General features: G+C 46.7%; 1 protein-coding gene across 1 annotated transcript in view; it reads left to right on the top strand.

Annotated features, from left to right (window-relative positions):
* The window catches only part of KIAA1549 (KIAA1549 ortholog), a 116,597-nt gene that overhangs the window by 79,013 nt on the left and 23,282 nt on the right, over positions 1–14,302 (top strand). The window contains exons 11-13 of the mRNA XM_070423523.1: positions 3,856–4,052; positions 5,975–6,063; positions 11,324–11,523. Of these exons, the coding sequence (XP_070279624.1) occupies positions 3,856–4,052; positions 5,975–6,063; positions 11,324–11,523 (486 nt within the window). The remainder of the gene's footprint in view (positions 1–3,855; positions 4,053–5,974; positions 6,064–11,323; positions 11,524–14,302) is intronic.

Below are 14,302 nucleotides of genomic sequence, written 5' to 3'. Positions count from 1 at the left end.
GTAGCCAATTCCATGAGTGTGTGTGTGTGGTGGGGGGCGGGAGGGAGGGGCGGGAGTAATTTCTGTAATTTTTCCCTTCTGTGTGTAAATGGCTTTTGTTTTGTGGGTAAGTACAGATTAGTTGCCAAATTTCTATTGTTGTGGAAGGTGGTGACTCACAGAGCCTGTGGGACGTGTAAGGATCTAATGGGTATATTTAGAGATGTTAGTGGGAATCAACCAGAAGCCAACAGGGCTTCAAGGCTGTGGTGGATGTTTCATTTATGGCAAACACCCTTTCCTTGGTTCCCCCCAAAATTCAGTAGGTCCTCTGCGTCAGCTGACCTTTTAGAAATTCCTTTCGTCATCACCTGTTTGTAGAGCGTGTACCATGTGTCACATCCTGTTGCTGAGTTACAGAAGTTTGTATCAGAATTTATATCTACAGCTTTATCTGGTGCCTGGGAACGCTTAGCTGACTGTGTATTAAGTCCTTGATGTTTATCAACCAAGAGCAATAAGAATGCTGTCAGTCTCATTGTAAGGCACTTTGACATAGGCATATATTGGGTTGTTTCATGAGCCCTGAGTTGGTCAGCGAAGGCCATTTCCTAGGCTTGGGGTACTCAGGCTGCACCATGGAGACAATGTGGTTCATATTTTTCCCTTATTCTCTTTGGAGAGCTTTGCTTAGAGGAGGTCTCCAATCTGTGGCTCCTCCTTCAAATTAAAAAGAATATTTCTTCCACTTAGAAAAATGATTAATTTGAGAGAGAGAGAGAGAGAGAGAGAGAGAAAGAAAGAAACATTGATGTGCGAACGAGACATCAATTGGTGCCTCCTGCATGCCCCCCACCAGGGATCAAGCCTGAAACCTGACTGGGAATTGAACCAGGAACCCTCCGGCACACGGGACGATGCCCAACCTACTGAGCCAGACTAGCCAGGGCTTCTCCTTCAGTTTTGACAAAGCAAACCATCTACCTCACAAAAGAGAGTGTTTCCCAGTCTCTAGAGGCATTTGCTTTCTTACTGGGGAATATACCAAAAAGGGTTTTACCAGGATTGATAAGACGATGTTGATGGTGATGATTAGATGACGGTTATAACTGTTATTCTTTTGTTTAGAGGCACCTTGTTTATGGAGCTAAAATGAGGTGTCGCTGGGGGGAAAGCAGCCACATGGGTGAGAGGTGCGTCTCTCTTCTGTAAACTAGGAGGTCTTTTATGAAAGGAGGCTGGACAGGGGGACTAGCCTGGGGCCCAGACCCCCGGAGCACTCAGGAAAATCACGTTTAGGTGAGAACATATGAAGAGGTTGTCCACCTGGAATTTGATTCCCTTAAGGGGACTACGTGCTTCCAGAAAGGTGTGCACCCCCAGGGATTTGGTGTGCTAATCCAGTCTCAGGGATGAGGATTTATCCTGGGGGGAGGGTTGGGGGTGGGGAGCCATGGAGCAGCAGGTCGGGTTTATTGTTTTCGAAACAGCATTCCTGAGCCGAGGGGTGTGTGGCAGTCACACACTGTGTGGTGGTGTAGCCTGCTCTTGAAACACGATATCATCGATTTAGAAAATATAGGTAGGCCAGTCTTTGCCTTTTGTTTCCAAGCAACATCTTTGTAAACTATATTTACAGTAAGTTTTGTCTCCCTCTGCTGGCATAAATCATGGCTGCAGATTTACTCTCCTACCCCATTAATCTTGGATTTTTAGTGCTAAAAAGAGGTTAGAGTTAGAGATCACAAATCTAAGCCATTAGTGTTGTTACTCATCTCTGCATAAAGTTGGCAAAAATACAACAAAACCTTGTGCTTCTGCACATGGTCTCTCGGCTAAAACAACTCCGTAGACGGGTTTGCCTATGTCTCTTGACTGATAGGACTACCTGTGGGTGTGGGACACAGCCTGGCTGGGAGGGCTCGGTCTTGCACATGGCCTTCCTGCTGGCAATGAGGAGACCCTTGAGATGACTACTTATATGCAGTTTATTGTCCTACTAGAGGCCCGGTGCACAGATTCGTGCACCAGTGGGATCCCTCGGCCTGGCCAATGGGGATCGGGTTGAAACTGGCTTTCCGACATCCTCTGAGGGGTCCTGGATTGTGAGAGGGCACAGGCTAGGCTGAGGAACCCCCACCAGTGCACAATCGGGGCTGGGGAGGGACTGCCGGAGGGCTCCAGGGCATGTCCGGTCCGTCTCGCCCAGTCCCGATTGGCTGGACTCCAGCAGCAAGCTAACCTGGTCGGAGCGAATGCCCCCTGGTGGTCAGTGCATGTCATAGCGACTGGTTGAACAGTCCAACGGTCGTACACTTAGCATATTAGGCTTTTATTATATAGGATGCCCTGCAAGCTCTAATTAAGGAAACTGTCAATACCTAGTGGTGCCCCACCTTTACTGTCCATGCATCCATATACGCGAGCACCTCTCCTATCTTAGCACAGGCTGAGAAGCTGAGGCACGGACCTGTGGTTGAAGGCTCATGGGGTCTTGGTTGTGGGTTTGGTGTGGTGCCTCGCCGGGACGTAGGCCTCCTGCATATGCCAGTGTGACAGGTGGACTTTTTCAAAGACCCCTTTCTCCTCATCACTGTGCCCTGATTACTCTCCTTTCTAGAAACTCTTTACCCCCTTTACTTCTATTGCACTCTTTTTTTTTTTTAAGTAGGCTTCTATTTTGTTCTTGGCTTCCTTTTTTCCTCTCTGAGTCCCAAACTATTAGATGTCCTCCAACATTTTATTCATGGACTGTTTTCATCTTAAAATACTGTCAACTCCCCCACATGTCACCTTCTAGACAGATGCCCTCAGAGCCACATCTCCAGCCTGGCGTCCCCCAGGCTTCTGTCCTCCGACTCCAGCCACACGGCTGCTTTCCTCTGGAGCTGTTTTTTTTTTTTTTTTTTTTTTTTTGCCATTTCAACCCAAGCATGTTTAAAGCAAGACCTGACTTTGTATTTCCTCAGGGCATCGTTCCTTCATGACACCCCTGCCCCTCAGTGTCACTTCCACTGTTCCGCGTCCCCTGCTGGTTATCACTGGCTCACTCTCTCCTTTGCCTCTTGCATCTGGTCGGCATCCAGTCCCTCCGCCTGGTCTGTAGCTCCCTTCCTTCCTTCCTTCCTTCCTTCCTTCCTTCCTTCCTTCCTTCCTTCCTTCCTTCCTTCCTTCCTTCCTTCTTCCTCTCCCTCCCTCTCTCCCTCCCTCCCTCCTTCCCACTTTCTTTGCTAAGACTTTGGGCTCCACTCTTGTCATTCCAGGAATGTGGAACTGTTGGGCCATTTCCCCTGGTCCCTGTGTGTCCTGTCTGCTTGAATTTTAGAAATCTGCCTCTTTAGAAATATGTAGGGGCATCTCTGCTCTAGAAGCTGGCATTTGGAGTCGTCCACATGCAGGCCGGCCTTCTCTCACTCCCTGTATTCTGACCCGTCTAGAGCAGCTAATGAGATCTCTGCCCAGCCTCAAGGGTTTGCTGGTCCCTGACACAATCCAGATCACGCTCTGCGTCCAACCTCTTTACTTCTAAGTTCTGTCTGTCCTCCGAGTCCTGACACAAGTCCCCGTTTCTCTGTGGAATGCTGTGCCCGTGTCCCTGTCTCTGGAATTGCATAGCACATGGTCATGCCGCTATGGCAGCAGGCCGGGGATCGTCTTGGGGTGTCTTTTGTATTATGGTCTAGCTATTTAATCCTTGTGCTCTTTAAGTTTTTGCAAGTACCCATCTTTTCTGCAAACTCAAGGCATAAACGGCCCCTTGTACACATTTGACGTTTCTGAGATGTTGGTGGAATTGCAGGCACGATCTCGCCGGCCCTCACAGGCTCCTTTATGGTCACCAGCGTTCAGATCGACCGACCCCCCTCTTTGTTTTAGTTGCAGATCCCCAGCGTGAAGGGGTTTGACTTTGCCAAGCAGCACCTGGGGCAGCACAATAAGGACGACATCCTGATTATTCACGAGCCCGCTCCGCTGCCGGGGCCTGTGAAGGACCACACCACGCCCTCCGAAAACGGGGATGTCCCGAGCCCCAAGGCCAAGGTCCCGTCCAAGAACGTCCGCCATCGAGGAAGGTTGGTGTCGGGCTTTCTGCATTGTGCTCTGTCGTGAGGCATGTTTCCGTTTTCAGTTTGTCAGTTTCCAGTATCAGAAGGGCTGACGGAGAGTATTGCCCACGCCTGCAGCCCAGGAGACTGACCACAGCTTTCCCAAAGTCAGCGAGCCCGAGGGCCGCTCCCATGGACCACCCGAGGGGGCTGTCTGCTCTCTTTCCCCGAAGCATTTAAGATTACGAATCACTGTCCATCACAGTTTGGCGGTCCCCCTGTGACTTGATTAGGGATTGGCCAGCTCAAGAGTATATATTCTGGGTGAGCAAGCTTGGCCTTCTATAATGATATCAGAAACGATGTCTAAAAGGTGCATAGCACGCGATACCCACCCAGTACTGGCTTTGTCTTGGCCCATTATGCCTTCATTGCTCTGTCTGCAGGTGACCTTCCTTTATCACAGCTTTCTATCTTTTTTAAAAATATATTTTTATTGATTTCAGAGAGGAAGGAGGAGAGAGAGAGAGAGAGAGAGAGAGAGAGAGAGAGAGAGAATGATGATGATGAGAGAGAATCATTGATCAGCTGCCTCCTGCATGCCCCACTCTGAGGATCGAGCCTGTAACCCAGGCATGTACCCTAACCGGGAATCGAACTGTGACCTCCTGGTTCATGGGTTGACGCTCAACCACTGAGCCACACCGGTTGGGCACATCTTTCTATCTTTGCTTGATTTTTCTCTGGCGGCTGATGTCACCATTGTTAGTATGTTTGCATGGACTCTTCACCACTTCCCATCTCCCTGCCCAGCTCCCATCTCTGTTTATTTTCATTCCTCTTATCAGGGTAAAGCACCCCAGTGGAGAAATTGCTTGATAACACACTCCCCGGAGGCCCCCTCACCCTCTGATACCCTGAGAAGGGCTACATCTCTGTTAAAGGAGACCCAGTTCAGAGTCAGGCTTTGTTAAGTTGACTTTAGATCATCACAGTCAAGCTTTGGCTACTAAAGCCTTAAAATTATCAGCCTGTCTTTGAGCTTTGACACTTTGGATCCTGATTTTCTGCTAAAAGGAAAAAAGTAGTGTGGGCTCATACCAATATTTGAAATGATGTTCTAATTCCCGACATCAGAAAACCTCTCCGGGGGTTCTGGCCTAGTTTTAAGAATTTAATAGATGATCTTTACAAAAGAAACTGCATTAAGGAGAGAGATGGTATTTGCGTAATTATCTTGTAGGTTAAGCGTAAGTGAAATCATTAAGGATTATTAATATGCTAGTACAGATTTGCAAAGTCTTTTTTTTTCTTCCCTTGTAGTCTCATCCTAAACATTTAGTCACGACATCTCAGTGGCCTGTGTGGTTCATATAATAATTTAGCATCCCTCACGGGCACCAGAGTGTGTTGGCATTTCACACTGCTGTTTAATCCAGGGAGCACAAAGGGAGGGATGCCCGCTGGTGGAGTTTTACTAGCCTGGTGCCCCCTTGGCTTCCACGCTACCCTTGCTCTTTAGTTATGGCATCAGATCTCAGTGGGGATGTAACTGTAGGCTTCTTCCAAAGACCTGGAGCTCGGTGGGGTGAATGCAGACACCCTGGCCTCCTGGAGATTCTGCAGACCCTACGAGCCCTGAGCCAGACCAGACTGCCAGCCAGGGCCCTGGTCACTGAAGGACCGCCCCCTAATTGGGCCCCTGATCTCCTGGCATTTGTTGAAATGCAGCCTGCTGAGCCCTTTCCTGCACTGTTACACTGTCTTCAAGAGGTAACCAAGGGCAGTCCGTGTCCTTGGAGATGCTGGACCGTGAGATAATTTTTTGGGTTGTCTGCTAATTTCTACCAGTCAGGCCTGGAAGCCTGACTTCCACATCCGAATGAGCATGACTGGCCCCTCCCTTTGCTTTCTGTTTCCTCATGCTTACATCTGTTTGGTGTCTGCAGAGTTTCGCCCTCAGATGCTGACTCTACCGTAAGTGAAGAGTCCAGTGAGAGGGAAGCAGGAGATAAGACGCCGGGCGCGGCGAATGACGGTAAGTTCCGCAGAGCCCCACAGAGCGGTCTGTGACTCTCCTCACTCTCCACATGCAGAGCAGTTGTGACGAGGTTCCAATAGGCTAGGGTTTTATCCTTCAAGTGCTGAACTTAAAAAAATAACCTGTGCAATGGAATGTTCGTTATCCCTATGGCGAATGTCTCAGCATCTATGGTCACTAACAGGGTGCTGGTGTCTGCGTTGGGGGGTGGGTGGGGGTGGGTGGGTGAGTGAGTGGGGGCAGGGTGGGGGATGGGAGGGGCAGGCTGGAGGTTAGGGATTCAAGGAGGTATGTTTTGAGGCTCATAGCCATGTTCTGTTCTAGTTTCAAGTCCTAACGATTTTCCTCCCTGAAGAATAAGGAAGAATCGAACTATTACTACCAGAGTCTCAAAAATGGCCTCCAGGCTGTGACCTTTTCAGCATCCAATTCAAGGATTTCACAGCTGTCGCTGTCAGAAAGTTGTGTATTTGTCATAGGTCCAAGTGCATTCTGTTCGGTCCTAGCTCTTTCTTCTGTTGGATAGTTCAGTGTGATCAGTTGGGTTAGCCTATTTGTGTCAGCTGCTGTAGCTTCTTAGGCCAGGTCCGAAATGAACTTCACTCCTGTTCTAAGCAGTAGTACCATGAACCCAATGCCCTGTAAAAAGACGAAGCCCACAGGTCTTACATACCTGGGAGCATTTTCTGGCGTGATGACAAGGTAGCTGGGTTTTAGTTGAATAGATTCTGTTAACCAAAGTGCTAGTGTAGCTCTTGTGTTTTCTGGAGATTATAGATGTTTCAGTAATGCAGAAAGAATTGGGGTGCTCAGGACATGATTTTTAATGTCTATGCTCATATTATATACATATATATATATATATATATATATATATATATATATTAACATATATTTTTATTGGTTTCAGAGAGGAAGGGAGAAGGAGAGAGAGAGACAGAAACATTAATGCTGATTGGCTGCCTCCCGCACGCCCCCTATTGGGGATAGAGCCCGCAACCCAGGCATGTGCCCTGACTGGGAATCAAACCATGATCTCCTGGTTCATAGGTCGACGCTCAACCACTGAGTCACGCCGGCCAGGCTATGCTTATATTTTTTATCACAAATTTCTCTCTATGAAAATCATACAAAGCGAATGGTATTGGGGAAATGAACAGATTCCGGATGGAGCCAGAGGGCCTGTCCTGTCACTGTCACCCTCGTGACCTTGCAGTAGTCCCTGGGCCTCTGGGCGCCTGTGGGACTAAACAAGCTGGTTTCTGACGTCCCTTCCAGCTCCTTCCAGGTGTTTCATTTCCATGTGAAAGGAATACCCCTTGGACTATAGGGAAGAGGTTTTTCTTTGGATCCAATTTCACAGAATCTTAAAAATGACTTAGCACCATGGTAACAGGTGCACTGTTTCAGACGGAGAGGATTAAAATCTAATTTTGATCCTGGGAAAGAAATATTTGGAAAGGAGAATCAGCTCTGGAGTTCCTCAATTCCTTAGGTTACCTGAGAAAATCTTCCCCAGTTTAACTGCTCACGGATAAGATTACAGCAAATCTATTCTGTACGGCTAACAAAAGTCAAGCATTGCTCTCAACATGTATTCAAAATCTCAGTAGCAGGCATGTCAGCTTTGGGACTGAGAGGTGGCGGTGGGAGGAGACGAGTGGATTAGATGTTCTGAGTATGAGGAGCTCAGATGCCACACTATTTCGATTTGGAGACAGCAGAATCCGTACATCGTACATGGAAATCCGTGCATTTCCATGACTTAGAAAGACGGTTTTCTCACTGCCAGCATCACTTCACTTTTAAAACTGCTTACTTCCGGATAGCTAAAATGCTGCCATACAGGCGTTTTATTGCTTGCATAGGACTTAGCTAAATCCCCTATAAAATGATTCTGAGTTTATCATCATAGCATTTGAATTATTTTGTAATGCACATAAAAATCCTTTTTTTGTTGCAAGTCACAATAAAATACAGATTAATGGAGTCAGGCGGTTGCTTGAGCCCGTCTGGGACCCTCGGGCATGTTGCCCTGGGACCAGCGTCCCCTCTCACCACAGGGCGTGGCAGGGCTCTGATGGCTGTCACAGGTCATCTGGCAACTTCAGGACCCGCCTTGCTTTGGAAGCACAGAAAAGGCTGTTGTTTTGGTTTTGGTCCATTCGAGGTTGTGCTTTATCCCTTTCCCAGCTGGCCTTTCGGGAAGCTGGCTGCACCGTGATGTATACCCTTCCACCCTTATGAGATGGTACACGTGGCCCCTGCCTCACAGGACAGTAACATGGGTCACAGGCATTAATAATAAGGCAGTGGGCCCTAGCCAGTTTGGCTCAGTGGATAGAGTGTTGGCATAAGGACTGAAGGATCCTGGGTTCGATTCCAGTCAAGAGTGTATGCCTGGGTGGTGGCCTCGATCCCCAGTGTGGGATATGTAGGAGGCAGCCGATCAATGATTCTCTCTCATCATTGATGTTTCTATCTCTTTCTCCCTCTCCCCTACTCTCTAAAATCAATAAAAATATTTAAAAAATAATAATAAGGCAATGGGATTGTATTTGCTTATAGATGATGAAATAATATTCTTTAAAAATGGTCTATTGCTCTTGCATTCCACTATTCAAATTTCCTGCTCTTCTGTTATTCTCCTTTGTAATTTCTATCGTTATATTTTTGTTTTTATTATATTTAAAGAGAAAGGGGTTTTAATCCAAAGTCCCTACTTGCCTTAAGACAGGATTCACATAGCATTAATCTCTATGTAGGCATTGTGTTTTCTTTTTAATATATTTTTATTGATTTCAGAGAGGAAGGTAGAGGAGAAAGAGATAGAAACATTAGTAATGAGAGAGATCATTGATCAGCTGCCTCCTGCACGCCTCCTACTGGGGATCAAGCCTGCAACCTGGGCATGTGCCCTTGACTGGAATCGAACCCCAGACCTTTTAGTCCACAGGCTGACGCTCTATCCACTGAGCCAAATCAGCTAGGATTATGCATTGTGTTTTCCATTGGCCATTATTATACAGGTAGTTGTTTTTTTTTTTAAAAAAAGTGCAATGCATAGCAAATAATAAAAATACATAAATACATATTATATATCAGAAACTAGGCTTTGTGTTTATACATGTATACATGCATCAAATATATGACAAATATACTATGTCTATTATATGTATATGAGAAATAAAAAGACCCTCTTTTCAACCCTTTAGAAGGGCTGGGCTGTGGGCAGTGTGTAAACTTGAGGGTTTTCTGTGCATCCTCCTCTTCTCTGGTTGCAGCTGGTGAATTATAGAACGAGGATCCGTGACCACAGTGCGGGGGTGGGATGGGCGTGGACAGGGGCCAGTCGCAGGCCTGAGCTCCGTGACAGGCAGACAGACAGCACAGGGAGTGGGTGGGGCCTTTCCTCCTCTGCCCCCCCCCCCCCCCCCCCCCGCCATTGCCTTCCAGCCATTTGGAGCTCTCTGCACCCTGGCCTTCTGACCATCCTGGAGGAAAGGGACCTCACCTTTAGGTGTCAGGTGGTTCATGGGCTATCTTTTGTGACATTTGCTGTCACTTTATAAGATTGGGTTGGCAAGGCCAGCCTATCTGGTGAAGCTAATGATCTCTTAGGCCCTGTGCCTGCAATTTGAGAAGCTGCCACCAGACGAGTGGTGGTGCCTGGCTACTTGCATTGCACAGTCAGGGGAAGAAAGCCAGAATCCTGACAGCCAGGCCTCCTCGCTACGAGACGGTGTTCATTCACAGTTATGTACATCATTTCCAGTCTCTTGGGGCAACAGGTGAATAGACTTCAAATCGAGAGGATATACAAAACTTACGTAACATTGATGTATATTCCTTTATACCAAATATCAACTGTTATTTCTTACTGCTTTGCTTGGCTATTATTTTATTTTGTTTTTACCTTGAGGAGAAACCGTCATAATTTTCAGTTACGCTTGAGGTTTCAAGCCTCAGGCTTCTGTTTGAAAACAGTTTCTGCATGCTTGCATGGCTTGTGACCCATTTAATTTAAAACAGCGTCCAGAACGACCGGAGGTAACTGTGGTTTATCAGACAGTCTTTGTGTGTCTAAATAGCTCCATGGAGGTCTTTCATCTATTCAGCCCCTCTTCATCTCTCTCCATCTCTTTTGTTTGCCTTTTTAAAATTAAAGTTCATAAGGATTATTTCCTCTCTAAAAGTAATACTCAGACAAAATCATTATTACAGAAAATACAAGAAATTGGAGAAAATCACCCATTATACCAAGATTTAGCCTGTTAATATTTTTGTTTCTTTTCTTCTTTCTACACATTTGAATTTTTTTCTTTTTTGCAGTTCTGATTACTTTTAAAAATTTAAAAATGTTGTGGTAAATATATACATGCCATACATTTATTCTTTTCATCATTAAAAATTAACTTATTTAAAAAGTTTTCCCACCTGGCTAGTGTGGTTCAGTGGATAGAGCGTCATCTCATGGTCCAAGAAGTCCCTGGTTTGATTCCTGGTCAGATGCCTGGGTTGCTGGCTCTATCCCCAGTAGGGGGCGTGCAGGAGGCAACCAATCAATGTGTCTCTCTCGCTGATGTTTCTATCTTTCCCTCTCCCTTTCTCTCTATCTAAAAATCAATAAAAACTTATTTTTTTAAAAAAGTTTTCTCCCTTTTAACTATTTTAGTATACTCTTCATCTCTTTTTAAAGTGGGAATGGCTTCCCTCCAGGCAGCAGCTTTTTCTTCTCATACCTCTTCAACTTAATTTTCTTTCTGCATCTGATCAGAAACCTGGATGTGTTCATTGTTCAGTTGTTCATCAGCACCTGCCTGCATGCCCACAGTCCCCTCGTCTTGAGCATAATTGCCTTGGCAACTACATCTATGTTATCGCAAATGAGAGTGAAGTTCAGAGCTGCTATGCGTTGTATAAATGACAATTGACTGAGCCGCTTCAGGTCCTTCCGCCCTTTACCCTTTCGGATTGAAGACTTTGAAATCCCTTTAGACAAAGCTGGGCAGTTTTTGGCACAAAGTGTCATAATGGTTTTCACATTTTTCTGCTGACATTTGTAACTTTCGGTGAGGCTGAAGGAGCCGATATTGAACCTGGATACTGTAAGCTCAAACGGGCCCATTCGAAGTCCTCTGCCACAGAGTAGTGATGTGCATCTGTGGATTCTTTAAGGATTAATCCATAATTTTGATTATTTGCTCTTTCTTTAGGACTTTATATATTTATTTTCTGGCTTCCCCTCCTGTTGCAGGGCCGCCACCACCCAGTTCAGGGAATGAGCAGCACTCCTCTGCCTCCATCTTCGAGCACGTGGACAGGATCTCCCGCTCCTCCGAGGCCAGCCGGCGGGTCCCCAGTAAGATCCAGCTGATCGCCATGCAGCCCATCCCCGCACCTCCAGTCCACCACCTGGCCGACCGAGTGGCAGAAACCAACAAAATTAACAAAGAGGTATTTGTTTGTATTAGAAGGGACATACATACAAAAGCTACATACTGATTTGGTTAGTGCTTAAAACTGAGTGAAAGTTAGTGTCAGAAGTTTGCTAAAGGTATGAGATGCTGACAGGTATTCTTAATTTTAAAACTAACCTCAGTTTGCCCTGGCTGATGTTGCTCAGTAGTTAGAGACCAGCCCGGGCACCCAAGGGTTTTGAGTTTGATTCCTGGTCAAGGGCACGCACCTGAGTTGCAGGTTTGATCCCTGGTCTCTGGTTGGCCTCGCGCAGGAGGTAACCTATCGATGTCTCTCTCCCATCAATGTTTCTATGTTCTTCTTTTTCTTCTCCTTCTCCTCCTCCTCCTCTTCCTCCTCCTCCTCCTCCTCCTTCTCCTTCTTCTTTTCTTCCCTCCCTCCCTCCCTCCCTCCCTCCCTTCCTTCCTTCCTTCCTTCCTTCCTTCCTTCCTTCCTTCCTTCCATCTCTCTAAAAATCAATGGAGAAATATCCTTGGGTGAGGATTCACCAAAAAAAAATTATACTCAGTTTTTTTTAGATCAGATACTGTTCAGGGACACAGTTAGGTGCATTGGCAGACGTCCAGAAAAGAGGCCTGAGCCTGCTGTCCGTAGAAGTCCTGCTTCACCCTGTGGCTGGTTGTGGGAACTTGAATTTCTAAAAGATTCCCATCATTTGCAAACAGGATGATTTGTGCTGAATATCTGCTTTCTTTCTGAGAGTTTGGAATTTGGGGACATGCCAGGCGGTGTGGTGGGCGGGTGCCTGTGCGACCAGCCCCCATTAAAAACCCTGGGTATTGAGTCTCTGACGAGCATCCCTGGTGGACATTTCACATGTGTTGTCACAGCTCACGGCTGGAGGGATGAAGCACATCCTGTGTGACCCCAGGGGGAGAGGACTCTTGGAAGATGGTGACTGGTCCCTCCAGCAGGCCCATTGCTGATTTTGCTTTGTGTCCTTTTGCTGTAATAACTGGGGCTCACGGCTGAGTCCTATGAATTCTCCTAGTGAGAATGGAACCTGGGGTGGTCTTGGAACCACAGTAAACTTTGTGATCCCTTATAGATCTCCTCCGGATCCAAGGCTCTAGCTCTGAGGTTCTCAACCTGTGGGTCGCAACCCCTTTGGGGGTCGAACGACCCTTTCACAGGGGTCGCCTAAGACCATCGGAAAACACATATATAATTACATATTGTTTTTGTGATTAATCACTATGCTTTAATTATGTTCAATTTGTAACAATGAAAATACATCCTGCATATCAGATATTTACATTACGATTCATAACAGTAGAAAATTACAGTTATGAAGTAGCAACGAAAATAATTTTATGGTTGGGGGTCATCACAACATGAGGAACTGTATTAAAGGGTCGCGGCATTAGGAAGGTTGAGAACCGCTGTTCTAGATCATTCCTAGCAAAACCCTATTCCAGTGAATCCTGGAAGAGTGAGTTGGATGTGCTTCAACCTAAGATGTTGGGAACCAGAAGGCCAGGCCAGGCCACTGTTACCTTGAACTTGAGAGATTTGACCTGGGCTGGACAATGAGTGGAGTGAATGCCATTTGGGAAGGCGCACAAGGCAGCTTCACGCCAGTCGGTTTTCTGCCTCTAAGAAACTCCTGCAGCTGTTCGAGTTCTGAGAAATTGGTGCAGTTGAGCCCTCATCTCCACTTTAAAGGTGATCCGTACAGTGGATCATCTTGTAGGAGTCTTGCAAGAGTTCTTAGAGTTCCTCCCAGCCACACCGCTGTGGCTGCTGGCCAAGGACGTGGCCACAGAATGTGCGCCGTGGGTTCAGGATGGTGAGTGTTGTCCCTTCTCACCAGTGCTCAGGAGCACTAGCCCTGTGCAGCCCAGTCCCAGCCCAGACCCGTCCCCATCAGTCACATGCTGCGTGTGCCTCCGTACCTGCCGTGTGTGAACACCTGGAGTGGGTTCTCCATCTGGTGAAAGAGAAGAGACATGCTCCCTGGCCTGTGGCCTCACAATGTGATAGTATGCATCTCCAACCTTTCTTCTACTTCTTTTTCAAATGTAGTAGTTGATGCATATGTATGACTATCGATAATATAGATTGATCATAAACCATAATGAAATCAAAACCTAACCTAAGAACTAGAACATTATCAATACTGCTATACTGACCTATACCCTTCATACATTGTAATTGAAATGTTTTCTTAGCAGGAGGTTCTGGTGCAAATTCCTAGCATATCTTGGTTCTTCTGGTTCTCCTGTGAGGACCTCGTGTATTTCAAAGAACAGTTAGATCCTGATAGAGTAAGAGGGGCTTTTTTTTTTAAATTTTTAATTCTCACCTGAGGATATGCTTATTGATTTTAGAGAGAGAGGGATCGGGGGAGGGAGAGAGAAAGAGGAAGGGAGGGAACAAGGAAGGGAGAGAAAGAAACAGACATCGATTGGTTGCCTCTTGCACACACCCTGACCAGAGATCGAACCCACAACCTTTTTGGTGTATGGGGATGATGCCCCAAACCATTGAGCCACCTGGCCTGCTGGTAAGTTTCCGAGAACCTCATGCAGCAGACTGTCCTTTTCAAACTGTCTCAAAGAAGTAGGTGGCTTTTGGTCGACTGTGGCGCAGCCAGGAAGGTTCCGTTTTGTCTTGGCCTGCGTCCTGCTCTCTCCTCCCAGATTCCCGGCGAGCCCGTCCTGATCTGCACAGTGAGGTCGCCTCATTGCCGCTCAGCTTTCATCTGCATTCCTGCTTCTGGCCCTCCGTGTGGTGCCTGCATCTCACACCTGCT

Source organism: Myotis yumanensis, unplaced genomic scaffold (assembly GCF_028538775.1).
Source record: "Myotis yumanensis isolate MYYU_CA2020_CCGP unplaced genomic scaffold, mMyoYum1.0.hap1 SCAF_9, whole genome shotgun sequence".
Lineage (NCBI taxonomy): Eukaryota > Metazoa > Chordata > Mammalia > Chiroptera > Vespertilionidae > Myotis > Myotis yumanensis.
The sequence above is the reverse complement of the archived record's forward strand: the minus strand, read 5'-3'. Positions and strand labels throughout refer to the sequence as shown.